The 22,778-nt window shown below is 36.9% G+C and overlaps 1 protein-coding gene across 2 annotated transcripts in view; it reads right to left on the reverse strand.

Moving 5' to 3' along the window:
* Window positions 1–1,504: 1,504 nt before the first annotated feature.
* Window positions 1,505–22,778, reverse strand: part of LOC103570142 (protein groucho) — a 53,146-nt gene continuing 31,872 nt past the window's right edge. For both annotated transcript variants that reach the window (XM_008547764.2, XM_008547771.2), the window contains exons 5-11: window positions 21,279–21,416; window positions 17,685–17,958; window positions 16,078–16,100; window positions 5,131–5,256; window positions 4,495–5,036; window positions 3,528–4,407; window positions 1,505–3,430 (exon numbers count right to left, since the gene is read on the reverse strand). In XM_008547764.2, the coding sequence (XP_008545986.1) occupies window positions 3,323–3,430; window positions 3,528–4,407; window positions 4,495–5,036; window positions 5,131–5,256; window positions 16,078–16,100; window positions 17,685–17,958; window positions 21,279–21,416 (2,091 nt within the window). In that variant the 3' untranslated portion in view covers window positions 1,505–3,322. The remainder of the gene's footprint in view (window positions 3,431–3,527; window positions 4,408–4,494; window positions 5,037–5,130; window positions 5,257–16,077; window positions 16,101–17,684; window positions 17,959–21,278; window positions 21,417–22,778) is intronic.

Genomic DNA, 22,778 nt, shown 5'->3' on the forward strand with positions numbered 1-22,778 from the left:
CCGCAGTGGTTTGTCTATCGATTTTATCATCCGCATGTCCGATGAAATAGAATGGAATTGAGAATAGCTAATGCCAAATTGTTTGGCACAACTTGCCTGAATATTTGATTAAACTATTCTATTTTACATATTAAATATATATAGACACATATATTTCGACGGATACGAGGATGCTGGGCTTGGGACTGGGGGAGTACGTGCGGGCTGATAATACTAAATTTTCGATGGGTTTTGTTGGTTTAAGCTGGTTGTTGATTGTTGATGGATTAGGTAAATGCTTGTTTATATTTATTAGCTGTAAAGTCCTGGGATTAGGGGATAGAGTTGCTCTCTCAGTGCATTTGAGTTTAGAGCCACGGGTTGCGACATCTGTTGGCATGTGGAGTCTAAATGAGTTGGTAGTAAGGAAGCTTGAGGCAGTAAAGGAAGGAATCAATGCAGGTAATGCAGGAAATGCTTGGATAAACAGGGATTTCTGGATTTTCAGAAAAGGGTTAAAGTTCATCATCTGAAGGGTCGAAATCGACAACGGAAATCCTGCTACCATCAAAAGATAAGAGATATGGAATATCAAGACTGGGTAATGATCAAAGATGAAATTGCGTGACCGAGTAGCTCAACAGTTGATGGTTGTATGAATCTCGACCCTGATAGCCAAGTTGGCGAGAAACTGACGAGAAACTTGCAGCCGCAACTGGACACTAAGTTGACCACCAACAGTTGGTACTTCCAATAGTTGATAGACATTTTCTGAGAAAGTTGGTGGCAAAAGTTCGAAATTCAATAAGTAGACGAAAACTTTCTCAGAAAGTTGGCGGTAACTTGTAGCCAAAAGTTGCAAAATCTAAAGTTGTTGACAACTTGTCGTCAAGTTGGTCGGAAACTAATGAATGACCAACTTTTTCATGATCAACTCGTGCTATCAGGGTCTATATAAAGAATTTTTTATAACCAGAGATAGGATAACTTCTGGATTGAAAGACGGATAACAGAACCTTGGAAAAAAGTATGAAAATATGGAGTTATAGGGCAACTGCTCAGACGCGTTCAGGACGACCTGCTGCACAAGAAAAATGATAACAGCAACTAAGGGAAACCAAGAAGTTTGAGTAAAAGAGGCAAAAGCATAAAAAATGAGCCAAAATCCTGACTTTAGCCACTAAGTCCTAGAAAAAAATATGAAAATATAAAGTTACAGGGCGACAACTGCTCAGGCGTGTTCAGGACGACCTCCTGCACAAGAGAAATGATAACAGCAATTTTTTGATATTTTATCTGTATAGTACTGAGTACTACTCTAGAAAATAGCTACTACTATGTGCATTGTATTTTTATGAGGTTATTCAAAATTGACTTTTCTACCGAAAATCCACTTACGCCATAAGAATTTGTCATATATTAATGAAAATTAAAATCTTAAATATACAGAGATAGGGAAGTAAATAAAATAAGACGACAATATATTTTAATAAATTTTTTATTATAAGTTTATCACTTTTTCTATTCTTAAAGTTCCTTGAGAAATAAAAATCATTTTTTTTTTATCCATTATTATAAAATACAAATAAATCTTTATTACATTTATGTAAATACCCTAAAAATAATCCTCTCAATAATTTACACTTGCTTTTATAATAATAATCAATAGACAAAGCCAGAAAATATAAATAAATTATAATAATAATTGTGTGCGACAACACTGAGTATTAACTCTCTTTGCATGCAACAGATCAATTAATCAATAATACCTCTAAAACTTATAAACACTTAACAGTTAACTTAAACCAAAAAAATCATCTTTTATAATTACTATAAAATATACAGTTGTCATATTTATTTTTTAAATTTACAAACTTTCGTTGCTGCATGTTTAAGTTGTTTGAAAAAAAAAAAATAAATGAGCAATTGAATAAATGTAATTAATCTAATTGCAAATAATTAGTCATTAGGACGATGCGAGCTCAGTGATACTATATATTATATTTAATTTAATTTGTTTAATTATTCATTAATAAATTTACATAGACGTTTAATCGATTGTTTACTTTAAAAACAAATAGATTTAAAAACTGTAAAAGAATATCCCATTTGTACAGTTGATTTGTAGCAATAATAAAAACTATTGAGTCTTGTTGAGGTATCGTTGTTTCTATTGGTCTATTATTTTAAATAGTTATTAGAGTAGCAGTCGTTTTATTCAAATTATTAACAAACAATTTTACATATCTTCATATAAATGCTTTGATAAAATATATATAAGCATAGACAATAGACATTACTATTATTTTAATTGATTGGTAATAATTAATAATTAAAAACAACTGCAAATTATTATTTCTTTTCTTTCTTTCTTTATTTATTCCTGTAACAAAATATAAATATACGACATTATATATATTTTTTTTGTATCACGCGCTTTGCATCATCTATATGTACCTTGTAGAGGCCTCGGGGAACTATTTGTTTTACTTTTTTTTTCTTTCTTTGTTATTAAAAAAAAAGTTTAATTTTTTTTTAAATAAAAAAAGCGATTAAAATTTGATATACTTTATTATTAATCAGCCACTATTCTAATATTGAAAATTTGTTTGTTTTTTTTTTTTTTTCATTCAAAACTGATCAATAAAATTAGGCCTTTACTAAAATTTATCAATTTATATAATCGAATTAGTAAGAAAATTTATATTTTTAATTTATTCATAATATGAATCTACTTTTAATATATATATTTATGTATATGTGTAATTATAAACAAATCGTCACATTAATCTTATGATTGTAAGTATTTATAATATAATACACTGTCATTAATTTAATCAACTCCCTCACTTATATTTATTTACTTTTAATAGACAACTATTTAAATCTGATTTTAATAATTATGTGCCCTTACAATCTCACTTGGTTAAAATTCTATATATTACACCGGGCATTATCACGATTATCCCACTGTTTTAATTATTCATCAGTATATTTATGTATATAACGGTGATTTTTTGTTGTCGATTCATGGTTTCGTCAATAAAATAAACTGCTCGGATTTAAATAGAGAGACTGAAGTAAAGCTGGGGGTAATAATTATTGAGTCAAAAAAAAACGTCACGGGTTAAAAGTGTCTCTGACCTTAATTTGTCTACTTTAAAATAGATACCGAGCATAGTTATCACTTCGGGAGTTTATCTACCCGCTATTATTATTTTAGTATATCAATGTAGATCCTTTATTATTTTTATTATTAATATTATTATTATTATTATAGATAATAACTAAAGTTTATAAATATAACAAGCGCATAGAAGGTATATTAACAATAATATTTATTTTAGTATATCACTTCATATACGGTTGCCTTTTTGTCTCCTGATCCGGTGACAATGTACTTGTCGTCTGTTGATATATCGCAGCTTAATACTGATGATGATTCCTTTGACTGCAATCATGAAAAAAATAATAATTAGTAAGTAAATAATTATAAGATGTATTAACTTGGGTAATTAGTGGGTGTAAATGATGATGAAGAGACTGACCTGGAATATGGAGGCACCATATGGCGTACGCCACGCGTTCAGTAGATTGTCTTTGCCGGTGGAGACAAACCACTTGCCGCAGGAGGCGAATCTCAGCGACAGGACACAAGACTCGTGTAAATGCAACTGATACTTGTCGGGTTTGTTTGCGTGAAGGACTTCGACGTTTGAGTTCTCCATGCCGACGGCGAGCCACTCGCCGGTGGGACAGTAGCCCAGGGAGAATATCTGGGAGGTAAAGTCGTGTTGCTGGAGCTGTCTGCCCTCTCTGAGGTCCCAAGACCTTACGGTGTTGTCGAGACCACCGGTCCAGAGTTTAGATCCGTCTGCGGAGATGTCTATGCAGGAGGCACCGTCCGTGTGTCCTTGGAACTGTCTTACGAGAGTCTGGTTCTGTAGATCCCAGACGGCGATGTTGCCGTCGCTGCAGCAGCTGAAGCAGACCTTTGAGTCGGGGGATATTGCGAGAGCGTAGCAAGCAGGTGCTGCGGACGTCAACTCGGCCTTTATTCTCGGCGTCGGACTCGCCAAGTCCCAGATACTGAGGTTGCTAGCTTCACCACCGACGATAAGCGTTCTGCCATCCGGCAGCAGTTTGACTGATCTGATGTAGTTGTCGCGTTGGAGGCAGTCGAGTTGAGAGACTGGTTTAGCGCTACCACTGCCACCCTGGCTGATATCCCAGACTTTAACGCAACCTTTACCTCCGGTGTAGACGTACTTGGTGGGGTTGGAGATTGTCACCGCGCAGACAACTTCGCCGTGAGTGAGAGTGTTTATTTGACGTGCGTGACGTGGAATCCCTGGTCCAATTAGCGCATCGGGCGGAAAGGGCACCGGTTGCATTTGACCCTCACTCGACACGTGGAAACTGTAAGCTCTGTAATAAAAGAAAAACATAATTATAGACAAGATGATTAAATAATGCAAGTGACCTGGTTATTACCAAATTAGATGAAACACTTACGGTTTGCCGCCAGGAACTCCAATTGGACCTAGTGGTGCTCTCATAGCGCCGTGAGGATCGTAAAGCTGCTGAAGAGGCGGTCTCGTTGGGTATCCATTGAGTGCACCCGGTGGGTATCCAAGCATTTCAACGTGAGGACCAGCCGGCGGATGGTGAGGTGGTGGGTAATGTGATGGGTAAGGGCCGACAGCTGACGCTGAAACCAGGGGTTTGTTTGAACCACTGGGTTTGAGACCGCCCGAGCCCGAACTGCTGCCACCCGCTGAGGTCGGTGTCACAGGTTTCGATATCGGTGTGGTAGGTTTCTCGCGCTCCTCCATCTTCTTAGCCGACGGAGTGCTCGCGTTGCTGCTAGTTCCGCTCTTTGGCGACTGCGGCGGTATTTCTTTCTTCATTTGACTGCTCATTAAGCCCACCGAGGGGCCCATTTTGTCGAGCCCATTTTCGCGTGGTGACGAGGTTCCATTTGCCGGTGGACTCGCAGCTCCTTCACTCGCGTCATCCACTACCAAGTCTTGGTCGCTTTTTTCACCGTCGCTTTGCTGAAAAAATTTAATTTTTTTTTTTATTAATCCCATCAATTCTCTAAAGCGATTCTTTCACTAAAGACTTGAAACTGTTTCGTTAAAAACTTACATGTCCAATATCTTTGTCTTGTTCTTTCTTCAGTTTTTTGAGGTGCATGTGATCATGATGACCGGGATCTGGTGTACTCCTCGGTCTGCTGTATTTTTCACGTTCCGCTGGAGATATTGAATTTCTCTGGAAATAAAACCAGCAATTAACAAGATTACCCTTTGCAACCACCAGATAATTTTTTTTTAAGAACTAAAAGTAAATAACAACAACGAAAACTATCCACTAATCCGATTTTCGTTCCGACATTTCCGTTTCATTACTCTAGTTTGCTGGTATTCACCGAGGAATGTTAAATTTTGATAGAATGGTAAATCCAACAAAGGGAAACCAACTCATCTTTTTAAAAAGTTTGCCACTTTTAAAAGCCCTCAGTCAGCATAACGACTGTGCAACTTCTCGCGGGATTTAAAATTACTTATGCCTCTATTTCTGTCGTCCTGGTGGCTCTTATCCGACAAGATGCTGCGGAGTAACGGCTTAACAGATGGAAGTGTTTCCTTCGAATTTATCTCTCACTCAATCCCCAGGGAGCGGGATCGAAAAGACCCTTGATAACTGCCAACTACTACTACAACAGCTCTTACTACAGAATAACATTCTTTTCGTGTCAGCACTCTCTTTTTCTCTCTTTGCCCTCTGCATACATTCATATTTATTACATACATAAAATATAACTTTAACACTCTGCCGACAATCTTTTACCAAATCAACGTTATTCAGACATTTCCGAGCTTTTTCCGACCAGACATTCACTTCTATCAGTTTCCTCAACGTTTTTTAAAAATCAATGCGTCAATTAATTTTACAACACATACTACTGCAACCAGCTAAAGGTTTGATATAAATATAAATATATATATATATATATATATATATATATATATATATATATATATTTGAGCTATTAAAAAGGAATATAAGTTGGTAGATGAAGAATAATCCCTCCGGTCCAGAACTTTGGCAAACACAAGCTCTCTATCTCTCAATCGTGTCGTTCACCCGAACATCCCCGAGGGGATCGCTGCGAAATGAATTTGCTCTTCTCTATCCTGGGCTTCCTCTGAAACTCTCCTCCCCAGCAATCTATACCGACATTCACATATAGATATATACTAAAATATTTATCGTTCGTGCATCGAGAACAATTTTCACGTCCAATCCCTCGTCTAAAACTTTTTATCTCCCCAGAAGCAAAAATCTTTGACTCGTTCCACCGATAAAACTTATTCCCCGTTTTATTAAATGAAATAATTTTAACCTCCTTAAGCCCCGGTCTTCTTTTAAACCTAATCGCCCGATTCGCGGCATCCGAGAAGTCTGCCGAGTAAATCTCCTCTTCTCAATTACTGAGACCTCTTCATCCTTCATCCAGAGCAACTCGCTGCTGTGCCGGAGTTCGTAGCTTCGAGCTTCCGTTTCCTCGGTCTTGACTCGTACCCTAGACTCGGTACTCCCCTCGAACCTTTTAGAATCACCCGTACGGACCATTACCCTCGTCTACTCGTAAGAATCCCCAGTGATTTCCGGCACTGCTGCTGCCACTTCTTGTCGACTCAACGCTCTATCTTTATTTATTTTTCGAGGCCTACTCGCACTTTGCTCCCTCGCTTGTCGTCGTTAACTTCCGAGGGTGAAATAAAATTAAGAAGAACCAGAAGAAGAGGAAGAAGAAGAAATAAGAAAGAAATCCTGGTGGTTTTCGAGTAGATCCTGTTAGGGAGATTACTCGGTTACCAACTTTACGGCTTAAGCCCTGAGTTACTGCACTTTTAGTGGATTAATATCGCTTTTTTAGGCTATCCAATGGGTTAATTTTGTGTTGCTTTAAAATTAGTTTCCTAATTGACTATAATTTATTTAATATTTTTTTTTAGCATCTAAATTTAATTAAATAAAAAAAAAATGTAATTTAAAATATCCTACAGAATATTTATCACTCAATCTAGTTCCGAGAATTTAGCTCATAAACTAAAGGAAAAAACTAAATAATAAATGTCTCAATTGTAAAACAAGTAAGTTGAGGTGGTAGCAATATAAGATAGGATTAATCAGAAAGGTAAAGAAAAAAGCTAAACAAAGTAAAAAAATGATAACTAAGACGTGGCAGCGTCTAGCTAGTGGGTAATAGCGTTTTTCCATTTATCTAGGGAATCTGCGACGCAGTAAAGTCTCAGAATAAGAGCAGAAGAGCATCTCAGTGCCGGTATGGAATAGAACATTTCCGTGAGTACGTGGTTTAACGAGAAAAGAAAGAGATGTGATGAGAAAAACCGGGCGATGAGGACAACCATATTTGGATTGTACCCAACAGAGAAAAAGATGAGCGAGGAAGATAAAAAATAAAATAAAAACCCAGCAGCAGCAGCAGCATCTGAACCAGCATCAGAACCAGCATCAATACTACTACGAGAACGAGTGGCATTGCCAGTGTCAGTGTTACTTTATCCTCTTTAGTTTCCTTTTCCAGACTTTACCCTTCTGCTGTACACTTTCATTCTTTTTCTCAATCCAAGTCTCAAGGGAACGCCGTACACTCTTTCATGGCAAACGAAATGAAAAGCTCAGTGCACAGTACTCTCGTCTTTATATATATTCCCTGGTATATTCCACTATAAACGTATATTTTCCGGCTGAGAATACATCTGTTTCAGCGCGTCCAACAGATATACTACATCGGATTTATCTCCGGGGGGCCATCGTACACAAAAACGAGTTTTGAGATGTCTATCCACCGCCAATACTTGTTGTAATAATTCACGTATCTTTTTCAATAAATAATCCCACAGAACCCGTATACGCTTTATATATATTTTACTTTCAACCATCATGGAATTCCCTTCACGCAAATAATCATTTATTTATTTATTTATTAATCCGTGTGTTCGTCCGTTGGTTGAGAACCACTGAATGCAATCTTGTAAAGCAGCTGGGGTTTTGCGGCATCTACGAATACACGGGCTCGTAACCTGTTATAAGGAAGAGACTGGAGGGTGAAAGCTGGAGTGAGGAATAAGGAAACAACTGGGGTTGAGAAGTAGTCGAGAAGATAAGAGTCGCTAAGGTTTCGAGGGTGTCTATAGAGTGGAAGGAAGTAAGAGCTAAGAGCTAAGACCTGGAACCTAAGACGTGAGACGTGAGACGTAAGACGTAAGACGTAATACTTGTAAGCAGTTGTGTGGGTGAAATTGTCAGGGTGATTGTGAAGGAGCCAGCCATTGCTAGTCAGTGTTGGCTCACTTACCACACTCGTGGGTTCATAGCATGACTTAAACCGCCACCCCTTCCTTAGAAATCTAACCAATACTATCAAATTTATCCCTCGAAAAGCTTATTCCTCTTGCTCCTGCTCAAAACCCAATAGACTGGATGCCAACTTGCGGACCAAGTCATTCTCCAGCAGAGCTATATTCACATTCTCTACATCCTTGACTACATCTTGAATTTATTGATCGATCTTGATGGTTCTTTACTGTGCAAAGACCTCCTCTTTACTTTGGATCTACAGTCTAGTGTCTGCTCTATTATGTTTTATATCAGTCTACTACATAAAGTCTTTATGCCGCGGTTAGTAAGCACGATAATATTCCAACCGAGTGGGGGAGGTCTGACACGGCAGTGGTTGGTAAAAGTTGTCTGATAAATCATTCGCTAGCTCAAGTCGAGTCAATGTTATGTATCTTTTATTGCTAGAATACGTAAATCGGCGAGTGATTTGATTGGAAATAAATAATTATGGCTTCCAATTTTATCAAGTCCCGGTAAACTTCGAAGGCGGTAATGATTTATATCTTTGGGTTCGTCTGATGCCCTAGATTATGTAAAAGGTCACGAGCTGATGAGTTTTATTCCGTCAGTTTAGTGATTCATGGCGCCGAGTAATTATTATTATTATTACTATTATTTTTTTTTTTTTTTATAAACAGGCAAGAGGATTTTTAGTTTATTGTTAGTAATTTTATTTATTTGGGAATGGAATGTGAAATGGGTTGTAAAAAAATAAATAAATAGTGAGTTACTCTCTGATTTAAAACGTGTCGTTCGGCAGCAGCAGACAGAGAAAGAGAAGCGGTGGAAAAAAAATTACGAGCCATGAAAAAGAAATGTTCTCGAGGGAACTAAATGTTATTGTACATGTGTGCATGTGCATGTGTGCATGTGTGTGTGTGTGTGTAAAAAAGGCTTAATGCAGTGCAAGGCTCCGGGTCTATCAACTGTCACAACGGTATACCCGTGGCAAAAGACAAAAAATATATGTAAAAAATAAAATAAACATTTTTGACGGCGAAAATTTATTCAACTACTCATAAATACTGTCTCTTATTCAGGAATATTATATATATTTTTTTTTTAGTTAAATTTTTTTCAGAGCCGCAATCTCCCTTTAACCCTCGCTGTTCATCCCCGGGCAGCTTGAACGAGTTCTCTCTGCGGTGGAATTTGCATTTTTAAATTAACTCGGCTCTGTTTGCAGCTATCTCGGTTGCAAGAGTAGTAGCAGTAGCACTGCCAGGAGCAGTAGTAGTAGTAGTAGTAGTCGTAGTAGTAGCGAAGGGGTTTTACAATTTTATGCAACAGCGCGCCCTGTATTGGGTAGAGAGCAAGCACCGACACTTTAACCCGGGTTATCGACATTGTTATTATTGTTATTATTATCGCGGTATAACCGCAAAACGAATGCAGCTGGGCGGAGGCCGAAAGAGTGGGCGCTCGCGGGTTTTAAAGGTTAGGGGTGAAAATGCTATTGGAAAGAGGCACTAGTTGCAGTACCCGACTCCTCTCCACCGGTATTACATTCCAGTCGATAATATTGTCAGCGTTTACTATTTCCACGGCTATTTTCCGATTACTTGTTGTATTGGAAAAAAAAAAAAAAAAAAAAAAAAAAAAAAAATTTAACCAATAGCATTATTCTGTTGATGTAAATATTTTGTTATTTTACTTTTTCAACTTTAAATATTTGCAGTTCGGGTAATTGGTTATTTTTACAAATTTGAAATATAATTGAATTTTTAATTACGGGTTGAAAATATTGGGTTTTAATTAGTAAATTTTGAAATTAATTAAATTTGAATAATGATAAAAATATTAAAATATTGAAAACGGTTTTATAAATGAATATCAATTAAATATCGTTTATAAGACGAACCGCAGAGGAGTGAGGTATGAAGCAATAAAACAATTGGAGATAAAATGGAAGTTGATCGGAAATTTCTGGAAGCCTTTCATTCGAATGAGCAGCAAAGTATTGGCAAAGGCAGAAAGAGAGCACTGGAGCAGAGTAAAAGTCAGAGGCAAAGGAGCTGGGGCAGAAATAGATGCTGGCGGTAATTGAAAAGCTCGTGATCTGGATCCTTTGCACTGTATACTGCTGCACTGGCTGTAAGACTTAACTCAGTCTATTTCTTCTCTCTTTGGTTTATTTGGACTCGCTGGCGTCTCTGGTGAATGGAGGCGAAAAAAGTCGGCAACAATGCCCCTGAGGTGGATTCTCGCGTGGCTGGTTCTCAAGAGAAACCGAAAAGAGTTGAGCTGGTGAGGAAAAAGGGCGATGAGAAACAAAGAAAAAGTGTTGAGTTTAACGAATGGTTTCGCAAAGTCGAGCTGGCTCCGCTCCTAAGGTCATTACACAATGAAAAAAAAGTCGAGTTAACACGAACGTTGCCGCGGGTAAGATCAAATAACTGCAGAAAAATTTACTGGGTGGAGACTTTGGTCTGGACTACAGAGAAAGAAGAGTTTAAGAGCTTTTTAATTTTAAAATATATTAAAAAGTCTTACGAGCTATCGGATAAATTTATGCTCCATTGCAGTAACACCCCAGCCACTTAATGGACTTGTAATTTTTCCGGGCATTTTCAAAGCAAATTAATATTTAAATCAATAAATTAGATAGGAAAGAATTCAAGTGGACTTGCAACGGAAAATAGCGACGGAGATTTTCAAGCTGAATATAATTTCGCAACTAAAGTGCAAAATGGAGATGAATATAAATAAAAGGGAAATATATACAGTGTTAAGTGGGAAGTGATTATAACGAGATCCAGCGATAATTCCGGGCATAAAATCCTTCCTCTGGCTCCTCGTCGCCAAGGACGATGGACTACTCCAGCGTCTCGTTAAATCTCTCGGCCAATTACAACGTCCTTCCACCGATTCCGAGACATCGGACAAAAAATATATAATCCATCTCCATCCTCACCTTTATCTCCCTTTCTCCATCTCTGTTATTTTTATTTAAAAACTTTGTCGACGCCGCAAATACCGTCTTGAAGTCTACCGAGATCGCGATAGCCGAGACGAGAAGGGGGAGAAGGAAAATGAGAATATTATTGTATTAAATATTGTGATTTAATCGGGAGATTGGGAGCCATTTAAAATAATAAAAATAACAATAACAAGAAATAAGTCGAGTTTAAAATAAAGTTTAATAAAAGACCATTAAACTCTTACATTTATGCCTTGGCACATTAATTTACAGACTAATTACTGACGGGAAAATTATTAAAAAGTTTAGTCGAGCGTAATAAAGTGCCGTGTCGTTAAAGTCTGCGATTATGTCCGCAAACGCGCGCTAACATGGAACAAGTATATAGATATTAATGTAGATTTATGTCTACCTACGTTATATATAAATATATGTATAACTATATAGTGTGTAGTGGTAAAAGTTTAACAGGAAAATAATATAGGTATATGCCAGAAGAGTTAACACGCGAGTAAGCGAGCGAGAATGTGACAAGCATTTGTGTTGGCACTTCACCCCACAGAGCTTTGTTTCATTTATATTATTATTATTATTGTTGTTTTTTTATTTTGTCCACTCTCTCTGACACTTCTTGTTACCTTTGTTACTGTTATTAGTTTTGTTTTTACTACTCGTTAGTTTATTCATTTACTATTATTACTTTTTATTTCAGTGCGACGCATTGCGCTGGACGGCGATAAAATAAAACCCGAGATGACAAAAAAATTGATGCATTTTTTTATTACATTGCGCTGAGATAAAAGTTCCCGGGTTTAAATAGTTACGATTGAGATATCAGAGCGCGAAGTTTATTTTAAAATTATTTATTTATTTGTTTTTGCTTGATAAATATAAATAGAGCGAAAAATAATAAAATAAAATAAAAATCTGGGTCTAAAGGGAGTCTCGAGCTGACGGTAAGCCGAGTGGAAGAGAGTAAAAGATTTTAAAAAATGAGCGAGTGAGCGGCATTAGCCGGAAGATGTTTTTAATTAATTAATCGTCAGTAATCTTATCATCTTAACCCTCGGGGTTTAAAGTTTTCTGGAAAACAAACCGTTAAAAAATGACAAGTTGATAAGTTTATACCCTCGGACGAAAGAAGACGGTCTTATTAATCTCGCGTAATTGCCGAATTTTAAAATTATCAAGTATCTCGAGTGATGAAAGAGCATCCCCTCTCAACTTGGGGATCCCGGATCTCGGGTAGGATGGATGTAGGAATAATAAGTGGGGTGAAGTAGAAGTGGAATGTTGTGCGAGTGACTGCGCAATTACTCCTCGCCTTAACTACTCACTCTGCCGGGATAGGAGCGCAACCCAGCAAACTCTCATTCAATTCTAGCTTCATACCAGCTCTCTTCAGTCAAAACCACCCAACCAACTCAACCCCGACTCTGGCTCTCGACTCAACTCCTATCCACTCTACTCTTCTCTTCTCTCGCTCGCCGCCATCTTGTAAATTAATTAATGCGTCTAACGAGATCAGAGGTGTCGGTAAAGCAGGATCGAGAGTGCCGACGAGCCCTAATACCCCACGGTCTACTAAAATCTGCTTTACTCTCCTCTCCTTTCCTCTCTTCTCTTCTCTTCTCTTCATTCCACTTCACTCTATTCTATTTAGTTCCATTCGATGGCTTTACAGCCACGCTCAGACCTGGGGGTGGAGCGTCGCGATGCTCAAGGGGATCCAGAGTCTGAGAGTAGGGTTAAGGGCACGGTATTGAGGGCCGAGGGTAGTAGTTGGATGACGGGTGAATTAGTCTGTTCGGAGCTACCGGCGTCGCTCCAGGGCTACACCAAGATCCCAGATACTTTGAAACATATATACATACCAAGTATATATATATATATTTAAAAGGGGTTGGGTAGTGTCAGGTACCACGATCTCTGCACTCTTTCAACCCTTTCAGGCTTGTCATCCAGACTAGCCCCCGTTTACATAATGCAAGCCACTTTAATTAAAATAAATTACGCTTCCGCGTCGACGGATTATTATTTTTTTTTATCTTCACTCTCTGCTTTTTCCTTTGTCTGTCACCCGTGAACTTTTTTTTTTAATCTCTTTTCGAGCGAACTCTTGCATCATTTCACTTTGCATTCCCTTCTATTTATTTTTTAACCCTTCTAAAAACGTACCGACTTTTACACGTTTATTTGCTCTGCGAAAATTTAATTTACTTTCAGAGTACATTTTTAATTCCTTAATTACTTTATTACTTTTTAACACACCTCCCATTTTTTAATAATAAATATTTTCGTTGGAATAATTTAATATGAATTTATTTTTATATTCAATTTTTTCACCGGATTCATAAATTTAAATATTTTATTTTACATACACACATGTACACAGCGTCTTTTTACACGACTTATAAATTAAACGTCCATAGTAAATTCTGTCATTAAAATAATAACAATAACAATAATAATAAAAAAAATCAATGCTTTGAATAAAAAAAAAGTTTTAGTGACACATGATGATTCATGAATGAGTTGATCGTGTCATGATATAAAGGGAGTTGTATATAAGGTTATTAAATTTTCGATGTACGTCGCCGTTGCGGGTGTAGTTTATAGTTTGTGTTGCTGGTAGGGGAGCTTTGGTATTGGTATTAGTGATGATGCTAGAGCTAGAGCTAGAACTAGAACTAGAGCTATAGTTATAGCTGGTGATAGTGATAGTGATAGAGGTAGTTACGGGTTATAGTATAATGGAAGTGTACTCGAGAGGTCACGCAGTGGATATGCCCGTTTATTGTAAGACACGACGAGGGATCGTGAAATAGATAGTAACGTTATATGATGCATTATATGTCTACTGCAAGCTTCAAGCCTGTCTACCTGTCTCGGCTATTACCATTAATATTTCAATTTCATAGGACCGGACTATACTTGCTATTAATACCCATAACTATTTAATAATTTCCTATTATTTTTAATTATTGTTTTTTTTTTTGGCGGGAGTCATTTCAAATTTAAAAAATCGAGCGGGAATCCAACTTCGGATCTTTTTTTACCTTCTTTTTTCGGAGAAAAGTGATTTTTTTTTAATGAAAATAAATTAGAATTTTTTTAGTAAAGTATAAAATTAATGAGGATAATTACTTGAGGTATGTAGAGAATTTGATATAATATTAATTAGATGAAAGTAAATAATGTATATCTATTGACGTAAAAGCCATTAACGCCTATCATCGTAAGTGTAATCGATATTGCACGAACCAGTCAGCGCTTATCAATCTGTAATAATTGCAGGTATTAAATGGGCGCTAATTATGCTTCCCAATGTTACACTATTAGTAGTAGTATTAGCAGTAATGGTAGTTGTACATATGCGGGTAATAGCACAGTAATAACCCGTGTATTTGTGTCAATCGCTCTGGAATCTATACAACTTACACGTGTACCAACTAGTGCATATTATAAACTGAATTGAATATCAACTCGAATAAAAGTGGGTCTAATTAAAAACACCAATTATTAATGGTTTAATGAATTACTCCCGTTAATTAAATAATAAGTAGTCGAAATAAATAATATGCCAGTAATTAGACCAGATAACATTTTAAACTCAAGAGCAGAGAGGTCTTGAGATAATTAAACTTTAAAATTGTTTTCAAAAGTTTGCTTGATGAAAATAAAAATATATAGATGTATAGTAATTGGAGGTAATTAAAGCAGACAGTGAAAAAGCAAAATAGATTGGATGGTTCAGACATGCGAGTGAAGTTTCCCTGCTACTGATAACGCGACTGGATCCAGCATCAAAGTGGGTCGTCGTGTAAGCGCGTTAACGTTTTCAGAAAGTGCTTTTAATAAACGTACGTCGAAGCGTTTTTTATTTTACCTCCAATCCTCTAGCTCTCATTTAGCTTTTGCGAGGCTTTTGCCGCCCGGTTTTTTTATAAAAACTTTTTTCGTCCGGCGCTAGCTTTTATATCAGAGCTCCACCCCTAGGCACACATTATGCACACTAAAAAATTTTAAGTACATTTCGCTTCAGCGACATCTAATCTTTATCACAAAGCTAAATTTAATACTGTATACTCTCTCTCTCTTTCTCTCTCATCATACATTTACTATTTTATATTAATTATTTTTATAGTCCCTCCGCCTTTTTTTTTTCATCCGCAAACGCCCTCAGGCAAATGTTAACAAAACAATTTATATTCCACCTTTTTTAAAAATGTTTATTTTTTTTTAACAAAATGACTTTTATTTTTTTTATAAATTTAAAAATTTTTACAGATGCGCAATTTATTTACATGTTTGTTTTTTCAAATGTGCAAGAATAACAATTGTCGGTAAAAAAAAAAAAAAAAAAAAAAAAAAAAAAATACAATTGGCGTGAGACTCTAAGGGTTAAATTTCAAAATTAGGATTTCAGTCGTGGAAAAATTGAAGCTCGGGGATAATGATGTCAAAGCGTAATTGCAACTTCCGTCAAAATTTGTCTCTCTTTTTCTCAAGTTTGTACTCAAAATTATTATTATCAGTCTCATGTATAATATGTGTGCATGTGTGCGTGTAGTATCCAAGCCGTTTCACTTTAATTGTAAACCTCTGTTTCATAGTCTAGGAAAGTTATCATGTTATCCAAACTCTAAATACCGACAACAGAACGAACGATTAAATTCAAGCATAGAAAAAAAAAAAAAAATAGAAATTTAATAAGAAAGATTTGAATATAAACTTACATGTCTTTCCTCGGAATTGAGACCTGGAATAAAAAAAAAGGCAAATAAATAAATATATAAAGTAAAATAAAACTAATGGATGTCGGATAGGGAGCTCAAGACATCGGTTATCGCTGGTTTAGTATAAAAGGCAAAGCCATAAGGACGTTATTAAAGGGCCATCGATGCCAAGCACGATGCCTTTATCGAATAAATCGAGTGGCCGGAAGGCCAGAGTCAGCTGTAATTCGACTCGACGAAATACTTGGATGCTTACATGAGTCTCGAGGAATTTACTCAACTTGAGAGAAGAACCAGCACCCGAATAGCCCCGGGGCTCTTTGCTCTTTCCCTCAATACAACGAATTCCTTCTCCGAGATCCAGAATCTCTTTCTCCCTGACTCGCTTACGTTTCTGCTAGCAAGCACTTGCATCGTCTTATATACCCTTTGACAAAATATAAAATACCAGAGATAAATAAAAAATAGTACTGGGAAATGGAACCGGTACAAGTACGTCTAGATAAGTCGGAAATGTCAGAAGCAATTATTTGGATTTATTATTTTTAAAAAAATTTAAAACGGTTAAAATATTATTCTCTTGGTCATGGGAAAATTGAATGAAAAATTTTAGTGGATAAAAATATAAAGGTTCATAAATATCAGGATGGTTTATAAGTCTTTGAGCGAAAACTGGAGAGTGTATAAGAATAGAAGGAGAGTCGTTGAGAATCCAATTGAGGCGACAACTTGATATAAAGAAGATGACAAGTAACAGTAGATGTGGGTGTGTATGCATAAGATGAAGTTGTAGTTGTGGCGATAGTGGATGTCAAGTCGAGGACAGAAAATGTAACGTAAGGGGACGTTGTTGAAAGTACTCTTGTGTTAAGAGAAGCTCAGTGAGTCCTCTCTTGCTCAAGGCAGAAAGCCAACCCAACTCACTTGGATATATAGCCGTAGTCGTAGTTGTAGGAGCAAAACCAGTAGCAGTAGCAGAAGAAGAACCAGAAGTAGAAGTAGAAGCAGAAGCACCACCGAGTTTAAAGGGTGTAAACTAGACAAGGAGAGTGTTGAGAACGAGAGGGAGAGCTCAGGAAACCCACAGCTTTGTCAGCATTCCTTAAAAATTGACTTCTAACACGTAATGCTCGTGATGATTCTGGATCTGGCTCCTTGGGGTTATCGAGACCTATTTTTTAAGCGGATCTGCTGGGAATTATTTTTTTTAGTGGCAAAAACCTGGGATGTTTGGATTGAGGTGTAAAAATAAAAGATTCGGATAAAAATAAAAATAGTGTGACGAGGGTCGGATATTGGACAAGAAGGTGCTTCTGGATGAGGACGACAAGTAAACATGCTACGAACAAGCTGGCCCCATTCTCATCATCTTCGGGTATACAAACTCAATAGCTACCACTACTTGAGGATCAAAATCGATGGGGACGTGCCGACGTTGCAGAAAAACCTCTATCAGAGTAGAGACCTACTTCACTTTATTCTTTAAAGATATCAAGTCGCTATCTATATATTTTTTCATTCTACTCTCTTGACTTTAAACTAAACTTAAATTTATTAAAACCCCGAAGCTTCAATAAATTAATTACTTTAAATAAATAAATACATACCGCCGTTGGGTTTCAAATCCTCAGACTGGCCACGATGAAGATCAGGCTTAGTCAACATCGACAGAGGATGAGCGCCAGCACCTCCAGGTGCAGATCCACCAGGTGGCAATCCTAGGCCTAGAAGTGCCGCTGATGCTGAGGTAGGAACTTGGAGACCACCAGGTCCTAGGCCCGGTAAGCTCGGCATTCCAGGGTGTGGACCCATCGCAGCACCTGGTGGCATTTGTTGGGCGTGCATTTGTTGCAGCAGCCTCGGCAAGTCGGGCCTCTGTTGCTGAAAATAAAAAAAAATGATCATCAATATTATTATTAATGTATTTAATTGAAGCGTTTGTTTGCCGTTGATTAATCGCAAATGATAATGACATAATTGTCAATATTGTTTTATAATCCAGCGATGATAAATGTTGACACGGTTTAAATATGACATTTTATCAGTAACATGAATTATTATATGATATTAATATGTTGAGAGTGAGTGAAGAATGGGGAGCGGAGAGAAAAAAATCCGAGATTAAAATTGCTGACAAGGGTAAAATGATATCTATCCGTTGAATCAATTGGATAATAACGTTCACCCTCAAAAAGCACGTAATTCTATAAAATATTGGATTTTTAAAAAGTGGAAATGACGATGCGGCAAATGAAAGCGATAAAAATATATATATTTATATATATGTGGAATGAAAGATAGAATAGAGAGATTTAGTAGTCAGAGGGTTGATGTCCGTGCGTTACATTGAGTCCCAGGGCTTCGTTAGCTCGCTCTGTTTGTCGAACGTGCGCTCACTGTCGTTACTGATGAATAAATAAATTCACTGGTTCACGTTAAAAAAAAAAAAAAAAAAAAACGAAATAAAAAGAAAGTAAATAAAAATAAATAAATAAAAAAGTAATATATAGAGAGAATGAGTAATTCAACGATTCACGTGGACTTTGGCTTGAGTTCTTTTGACTGTACTTTACTATTTTAATACTCATGTTGAAACAGTACTTTTTTCTCAAATCATTTTTTACAAAAATTTTTTTTAGCCAACTCCTGTCCGAGCTGTGTTTTATTACTTTTTACCAACTGCTGTTTACAGAACGAATTTTTATTTTAATGAAAAAAATCACTTGTGCAAATCCTGTTCTTGTGAGCCACATTTTCTGATTGATTATTCATTAAAAAGAGATTAAAAATACTCAATAAATATTTGCAGTCACTGTAATTATTTACATTTTAAGTCGGTTGAGTATTCATGATTTATTTGTTTGTTTAATACCATACTTCTTTTTTTTTTAATAAATTAATGATCGAGTCAGTCGGTCTGGAATAAAATGGAATAGGTGAGAAAGAGCGTCTCCAAAGTGGTGACAGACAAACCGTAAACTGTTTCAACAGTTTTGTTGTTTCTGTTGTATTAATATATATAAGTATATGTATATTTAGTTGGAGTTGGCAGGAGCAGAAGTTAAGTAGAAGTGAGAGAAAAAGCAAGCTGAAGGTAAAGCCGAGGCTGAGGCTGAGGGATTTGGAAGTTAAAGAGGGTAGAGAGTAGTATAAAAGGGGGTGGAATTACTTGAGAGCTCTGGGGCTTCATGTACACTCGTTAGAACGGATTGGGGTTGGTTGAACCAGAGGCGAACCAACAACAGAGTAGAGCTAGTGTAGTAGTTTGTTGGTCTGGTGGGTGGGTGTGGGTGCGGGTGCGGGTGTGTGTTAGATAGAGCCAGGTTAGCACATGAGTTGTGAGCTGGTGTTAGTATTTCAGTGCGATGAGAGCCAGAACTAGCACGGGAAAATGCTGTTCGGTAGATGGCTTTGGGTATGAGTACTCGACTATTACGGCAAGTAGTTTGCTGAGATAATTAAATGGCTTAACGATATAATAAGCCAGACGTTAGTACGACACGGATGGCTGAGAAGTGAAACATACATTTCGTGACGTTAAATTGCATCTAACACTTTAACAATTACTTTATCTATAGATATATACGTGTGTATATCTAACCACTAAAACTTTCGCCCGGCAAATAGTCAACTTTTTGTGTTTAGCTTTTTTTTTTTTGCAAGGTTGTGTCGTTGGTTTATTTGCTGGCCGATGGTATTTTTATTTTAGTGAAATTTAAGACTCAGCTGAGTGTTTTATTCTGGGTCATAATCCTTGCTGAAGACTGCAAGAGCACCAGCCAAGATGATAACTTAACCAGAGCAGAGTGAGGATCATCACGCGAATCCGGTCTCGGGTATCACGGATCAGCAGTTTTTGGCCGCACGAGCTGACTCGGCCGGATGGAGATGAAAAAGTTTAGCAGGAAAACCTGGCTAATGAGGGAGATTTAAATAGAAAGGGTTTATTATCAAACTAAAGAATGTATGGCTGTTTAATGAAGTTAAAGTTGTTTGAAGAGGCGGTCAGACAAATAATCGGTTTCTAATTTCTTTGAAATAAAATAATTGAGGGGAATACAAATGATGAGAATAACTTATTAGTTTGAATGAAATTTAAAAGTTTTTAGTGAAATGACACACGAGTGAGTCGGTTATGGTTAAGCAGGGGCGTTAAATCCCGTGAGACTTTTGGTGGAATAGAAGGAATCCTCTGGTCTTGGAGCCAATGTGTAGTAGTGCAAAGGGTTGATAAGATAGGAAGTTGTGAGTTGGACAAAGACGCTCGATAACTTTGAGAAGACTTCTTGTGTGTAAGGATTTGCCAGCACGTAGACTACTTGACTTTGTAACGGGAAAGCCGACGAGGAAGACGAGAACAAGCAGGAAGATGAAGATGAAGACAAAGAGGAATAGGAAGAAGACAATGAGGAAGATGACGACATTGTCGCTTGTGTGAATTCAAAATTTATCCTTCTGTTTTGTGGATCCCTCGAGGGTTATTTCCTCTCTTGGAACTCCAATGCCTATTTTCCGGGGCGGGCGAGAGAGGAATGCTGATTAGTTGGCGCTCGAGCGGCATAACACTATAACCTTTCCAACTGGCAGAGTTTAGCAGCTTCAGCTAACACGCCAGGAGATGTTCTCTCACTGTGGATGATAAGATTCACAGGAGATTCGTATGTCGGTGTTGGTGGTGGCGATGCCGTTGCCATAGAGCGGATATGCTGTTCAAGGACCGAAGAGCGAGAAGGAACAAGGGATGAAGGAATATGTCGAGCCGAGTGGAGCCAAGGACGAAGCTAACCCGGCAGCTTAATAGGGAGGAAATTGAGTGCTCGAGAGCAATATTGAGGAGAATTTAGGATTCGCGAGTAGAACAACCAATTGAGAAGATGAGGCGGTAAGGGATTCTCTGAAGGGAAAGAGATAGCTATGCCATGGAAGACGAAATACTTGAATATATATCCGCCCATCAATTTCCTCCAGTGTATTCCATTCTCTGTATTTATGTCTATTTTGTCTGTCAGTCTGTTTTGGGATTCACAGGATGTAAGCGAGTTTTCATGGCATTTTAAATTCGGTGATTTTATCAAATTGCTCATCGGTTTTAATTTTATTGGCTAGTTGGCTAGCTGAGTGTGTTGATTGATACGAGGATTCAATGACACTGGACATTTTCAATAAATAATAAAATAAAATGAAACAAAATAAATACTTACGCCAATAATTGAATTCAGTTCAGTCATTGTGACTTGTTTAGCTCGTTCAACAGCGCTGGCCACTTGCTGATGATGTTCTTGTGACAAAAATGGCAAGATCTGTCCTATGATGGCATTTAACCGCTTGGCAATTTCCGTCTGCAAGATGAAAGGGTAAATAGCGAATTATTATTGAGGTCAATAAATCTAAATTCTGTTAAACTAGTTTAGTAGTAGTGGTAGAAGTTGATGGAAGAAGAAGAGGAGACGGAGATGGTGATGCTGGTGGTAGTAATAGTCGTGAGAGATGCACAAAAGCTTTCAGTGGAAACGACAAGACGTTGAGTGTAGGACACCCGCCCGCAAGGAGCAATCAAGCTCGATATCAAAGCAAGACGAGCTACCAAATTGAATAAACCAAGTACCAGCGTCAATTTCTCAACGTCAACCGCATCTCTTAACCTCTCTTCATCTCTCACACTCTCTTACTTACTTACTTACACTATAAACCATTTATTTTATACATTTAATAATAATAATAATAATAATAATAATAATAATAATAACGGTTCTGCCGCTCACTTAATAAACAAAGTTGTTTGATATTTATTTTAATAAAATTACTTGTCAACTTTTATAAACTTTAAATTAATTTGAAAAGAATTATAGGAAGCAAAAGGAAAAAATGTTGCTGAGTAATTATTTTAAAACACTCAATGGAGAAGATGCGAGCGTTATTTACAGTTTGTGGATAAATTTGTCACGAGATGAAGCAAAAAGTGAAGTAAAATAAAAATGAGACAGCAGAAATTGAATTAAAACAACGAAAGCACGTAGAAAGCGACGAGGAAACCATCTCGTCGACGATTCAATCTTCAGACGACTAATAGAATTACTCAGACACCGTCGAGCTTTTTTTTTTTATTTCTCTTTCTCCTTCTCTTTTACTTTTACTCTCTTTCCATTACTGCTACTAAACTCACGGCAATTAAAGTGCCACGAAAAGCCGCTTTTCCTTTACCACTTTAAAACACTTTTTTACATTCACTAAAAACCGACATTTCATTTTCATCCGTAATATTTTCCTCATTATTTAAAATAAATAGCCAGCGTTATTGAGAAGTTTTCTCTGAATCCTAGACTCAAACTAGACAAAACTTAAAAAAATTCATGTGCCAGCGTCAAAATAATATTGGCTGTTAGTTTCGAAAACAGCATTCTGAATTCCGACAGGAAATAAATTATTTTTAAAATTACCCTACCCCTTATTTAGTGAGTAAACTTGGGCCTTTTTTTTTTGTTGACAATCATTAGTATCAATTAGATAATGTCATACATTATTCACCCGCTTACTAATTTAGAACCCATATAAAATAAATAACAAATAATAATGGTAAGGGTAAGGGTAATGATAATAACCAACAGAACAACTCACGTGTACCACATAGCATGTCAGGGGATCATTAACAAGCTGGCAAAGTAATCCCCTCGTCATTTATATACGCAGGGTATATGTATATA

Source organism: Microplitis demolitor, chromosome 1 (assembly GCF_026212275.2).
Source record: "Microplitis demolitor isolate Queensland-Clemson2020A chromosome 1, iyMicDemo2.1a, whole genome shotgun sequence".
NCBI classification, from domain to species: Eukaryota; Metazoa; Arthropoda; class Insecta; order Hymenoptera; family Braconidae; genus Microplitis; species Microplitis demolitor.